Below are 5,130 nucleotides of genomic sequence, written 5' to 3' on the forward strand. Positions count from 1 at the left end.
CAGGAGGAGGACAGGAGGGAAGTGGAGGACAGGAGGGAAGTGGAGGACAGGAGGGGAGGGGGAGGAGTGGAGAGGATGAGGAGCGGAGAGCAGGAGGAGGACAGGAGGGAAGTGGAGGACAGGAGGGAAGTGGAGGACAGGAGGGAAGTGGAGGACAGGAGAGCAGGGGGAGGGCTTGTGCCCCTCCTTCACAAGAGCACACAAGACCTCTTGGGTTTGATGGGTGCGGGGTTGATAACGGCTTTGACCGCCTCTGCGAACACCTCCTTGATGCCGTCCTGGTTGAGCGCGGAGCACTCGAGGTACTTGACGGCCTGGATCTGTTTGGCCAGCCCGTTGCCCTGGTGCAGGGAGATGGGGGCCAGGCTCTGCTCCTTCAGCTTGCTGAGGGTGTCGGGGTCCGAGCGCAGGTCCTTCTTGGTGCCCACCAGCAGCATGGGCACGTCCGGGCAGTGGTGGCTGACCTCCGGGAACCACTTGTGCCGCACGTTCTCGTAGGACGGCGGGCTGGCGATGGAGAAGCAGATGATGAAGACGTTGGTCTGGGGGTAAGACAAGGTCCGCAGGCGGTCGTACTCCTCCTGTCCGGCCGTGTCCCACAGGTTGAGGCTGACCGCCCGATTGTCCACCGTGATCTGGGCGCTGTAGTTGTCAAACACGGTGGGGATGTACTCCTTGGGGAAGGCGTTGGTGGTGTAGCAGATCAGTAGGCACGTCTTGCCCACCGCCCCGTCACCCACCACCACGCACTTGATGCTCTGCATTGCCGCTATTCCACAAGCCCCTTTGGCCAGTCACCAACCTGCAAACCACCAAGAGGTCAGGGCCCATGGATGGAGATCTCCCCGTCCCACCAACACACACACACAACCAACCCATCACCCAACCCATAGACAGACAGAGGACATCTCTGCTTCCCACCAACACACCAGGCCATGGATGGAGGTCTCCCCACATGGTAATTGGGGGTGGAGTGCCGACATGGATGGAGAAGTGGTTGGCAGACAGGAAACAAAGAGTAGGGATTAACGGGTGATAGGGATAAAAGATGAAATAACGGCACATTTGGATAGCAGTAACAGGATCGGTCCGAGTCAGCATGGGTTTACGAAGGGGAAATCATGCTTGACTAATCTTCTGGAATTATTTGAGGATGTAACTGGGAAAATGGACAAGGGAGAGCCAGTGGATGTAGTGTACCTGGACTTTCAGAAAGCATTTGATAAGGTCCCACATAGGAGATTAGTGGGCAAAATTAGTGCACATGGTATTGGGGGTAGAGTGCTGACATGGATAGAGAAGTGGTTGGCAGACAGGAAACAAAGAGTAGGGATTAACGGGTCCCTTTCAGAATGGCAGGCAGTGACTAGTGGGGTACCGCAAGGCTCGGTGCTGGGAGCGCAGCTATTTACAATATACATCAATGATTTGGATGAAGGGGTTCAAAGTAACAGCTCATTTGCAGGTGACACAAAGCTGGGTGGCAGTGTGAACTGTGAGGAGGATGCTATGAGAATGCAGGGTGACTTGGACAGGTTGGGGGAGTGGGCAGATGCATGTCAGATGAAGTTTAATGCGGATAAATGTGAGGTTATCCACTTTGGTAGCAAAAACAGAAAGGCAGATTACTAGCTAAATGGTGTCAAGTTGGGAAAAGGGGAAGTACAACGGGATCTGGGGGTCCTTGTTCATCAGTCTATGAAAGTAAGCATGCAGGTACAGCAGGCAGTGAAGAAAGCGAATGGCATGTTGGCCTTTATAACAAGAGGAATCGTATATAGGAGCAAAGAGGTCCTTCTGCAGTTGTACAGCGACCCTAGTGAGACTGTGTGCAGTTTTGGTCCCCTAATTTGAGGAAGGACATTCTTGCTATTGAGGGAGTGCAGCGTAGGTTCACAAGGTTAATTCCCGGGATGGCGGGACTGTCATATGCTGAGAGAATGGAGCGGCTGGGCTTGTACACTCTGGAGTTTAGAAGGATGATAGGGAATCTTATTGAAACATATAAGATTATTAAGGGTTTGGACGCGCTAGAGGCAGGAAACATGTTCCCAATGTTGGGGGAGTCCACAGTTTAAGAATAAGGAGTAAGCCATTTAGAACGGAGACGAGGAAACACTTTTTCACACAGAGAGTTGTGAGTCTGTGGAATTCTCTGCCTCAGAGGGCGGTGGAGGCAGGTTCTCTGGATACTTTCAAGAGAGAGCTAGATAGGGCTCTTAAAGATAAGGGAGTCAGGGGATATGGGGAGAAGGCAGGAACGGGGTACTGATTGGGGATGATCAGCCATGATCACATTGAATGGCGGTGCTGGCTCGAAGGGCCGAATGGCCTACTCCTGCACCTATTGTCTATTGTCTAACTCATGGACAGAGAAACATCTGCCCTTCCGCCCCCCAGCCCCCCAACAGTGGAGAACGCCCAACCATGGACGAGCATCTCCCTATCTCACCAACCCAACATCCAACAGATCAGATTTTGGACGGACATCTTCCCTACCACCATCTAGTCCATGGACAGAGAGAACATCCCACCAACAGCCAATAGGTCAGGTCATGGATAGAAACATAGACAATAGGTGCAGGAGTAGGCCATTCGGCCCTTCTAACCTGCACCGCCATTCAATATGATCATGGCTGATCATCCAACTCAGTATCCTGTACCTGCCTTCTCTCCATACCCTCTGATCCCTTTAGCCACAAGGGCCACATCTAACTCCCTCTTAAATATAGCCAATGAACTGGCCTCAACTACCTTCTGTGGCAGAGAATTCCACAGATTCACCACTCTCTGTGTGAAAAATGTTTCTCTCATCTCGGTCCTAAAAGACTTCCCCCTTATCCTTAAACTGTGACCCCTTGTTCTGGACTTCCCCAACATTGGGAACAATCTTCCTGCATCTAGCCTGTCCAACCCCCTAAGAATTTTGTAAGTTTCTATAAGATCCCCCCTCAATCTTCTAAATTCTAGCGAGTACAAGCCGAGTCTATCCAGTCTTTCTTCATATGAAAGTCCTGCCATCCCAGGAATCAGTCTGGATCGAGAACATCTCTCCGCGGCACCAACCCGTGGACAGAGGACATCCCCAAACTTGCTCCCTGCCCCAACCACCAATAGGTCAACCCATGGACAGGGAAAGTCCCTCCGACCAACCACACAACCAGAGGACAGAGAGCAATCCGCACCCCAACCCCCCTCTTCCCCCCCTCCTCCCCCCCCCCTTCCACCCCACATTTCTGACTCACTCCCATCCCCCACCAAGACACCAACGTGGGTGGTCAGGACCAGGGGAATGTCGCAGAGCAGAGGGATCAAACTCATGAAGTCACGGTGCAGCTTTATAGGACTTTGGTCAATAGACAATAGGTGCAGGAATAGGCCATTCGGCCCTTCGAGCCAGCACCGCCATTCAATGTGATCATGGCTGATCATCCACAATCAGTACCCCGTTCCTGCCTTCTCCCCATATCCCCTGACTCTGCTATCTTTAAGAGCCCTATCTAGCTCTCTCTTGAAAGTATCCAGAGAACCGCCCTCTGAGGCAGAGAATTCCACAGACTCACAACTCTGTGTGAAAAAATGTTTCCTCGTCTCTGTTCTAAATGGCTTACCCCTTATTCTTAAACTGTGGCCCCTGGTTCTGGACTCCCCCAACATCGGGAACATGTTTCCTGCCTCTAGCGTGTCCAAACCCTTAATAATCTTATATGTTTCAATGAGATACCCTCTCATCCTTCTAAACTCCAGAGTATACAAGCCCAGCTGTTCCATTCTCTCAGCATATGACAGTCATATAACCATATAACCATATAACAATTTCAGCACGGAAACAGGCCATCTCGACCCTTCTAGTCCGTGCCGAACACGTATTCTCCCCTAGTCCCATATACCTGCGCTCAGACCATAACCCTCCATTCCTTTCCCATCCATATAACTATCCAATTTATTTTTAAATGATAAAAACGAACCTGCCTCCACCACATTCACTGGAAGCTCATTCCAAACAGCTACCACTCTCTGAGTAAAGAAGTTCCCCCTCATGTTACCTCTAAACTTCAGTCCCTTAATTCTCAAGTCATGTCCCCTTGTTTGAATCTTCCCTACTCTCAGTGGGAAAAGCTTTTCCACGTCAACTCTGTCTATCCCTCTCATCATTTTAAAAACCTCTATCAAGTCACCCCTTAACCTTCTGCGCTCCAAAGAATAAAGTTATTTCCCGGGAATTAACCTTGTAAACCTACGCTGCACTCCCTCTATAGCAAGAATGTCCTTCCTCGAATTAGGAGACCAAAACTGCACAGAATACTCCAGGTGTGGCCTCACTAGGGCTACATTCTATAATTTGGGAACAGCTCCATCCAAGACCGCAAGAAATTGAAGCAAATTGTGGACGCAGCCCAGACCGTCACACAAACCAACCCTCCCTTCCAGTGACTCCATCTACACCTCACGCTGCCTCGGCAAGGCCAGCAGCATCATCAAGGACCAGTCTCACCCCCGGTCACTCCCTCTTCTCCCCTCTCCCATCAGACAAAAGATACAGAAGTGTGAAAACCAACGCTCACCTCCAGATTCAGGGAGTTTCTTCCCGGCTGTTATCAGGCAACTGAACCATCCTACCACAACCAGAGAGCAGTCCTGAACTACTATCTACCTCATTGGAGCCCCTCGAACTATCTTTGATCGGTCTTTACCCTGCACTAAATGTGATTCACGTTATTTACTCCCTTTATCATGTATCTGTACACAGTAAACGGCTTGATTCTAATCGTGTATTAATCGATTATATTCTCTGCCTCAGTGCGGTGGAGGCCGATTCACTGGATACTTTCAAGAGAGAGCTAGATAGGGCTCACGGAGTCAGGAGATATGGGGAGAAGGCAGCACGATCAGCCATGATCACATTGAATGGCGGTGCTGGCTCATAGGGCTGAATGGCCTCCTCCTGCACCTATTGTGTATTGTATTGTCTTCCTGCTGACTGGTTAGCATGCAACAAAAGCTGTTCACTGTACCTTGGTACACATGACAATAAGCTCAAATGCACGCACACGCATGCACACACATGCGCACACACACACGCTCGCACACACACACGCTCGCACACACACGCTCGCACACGCACACACT

At 50.7% G+C, this 5,130-nt stretch overlaps 1 protein-coding gene across 3 annotated transcripts in view; it reads right to left on the minus strand.

Moving 5' to 3' along the window:
* rhog (ras homolog family member G) overlaps window positions 1-5,130 on the minus strand; it is a 21,691-nt gene continuing 16,561 nt past the window's right edge. Inside the window, exons 3-4 of one of the 3 annotated variants that reach the window (XR_004412271.1) lie at window positions 110-802; window positions 1-55 (exon numbers count right to left, since the gene is read on the minus strand). Coding sequence is in view for 2 of the 3 variants with exons in the window: in XM_033022180.1 (XP_032878071.1) it covers window positions 189-764 (576 nt within the window). In the remaining variant the exon portion in view is untranslated. The other 2 variants (XM_033022180.1, XM_033022179.1) reach the window with 2 other exon arrangements.

This window comes from Amblyraja radiata, chromosome 6, assembly GCF_010909765.2.
Source record: "Amblyraja radiata isolate CabotCenter1 chromosome 6, sAmbRad1.1.pri, whole genome shotgun sequence".
In the NCBI taxonomy this organism is placed as follows: domain Eukaryota; kingdom Metazoa; phylum Chordata; class Chondrichthyes; order Rajiformes; family Rajidae; genus Amblyraja; species Amblyraja radiata.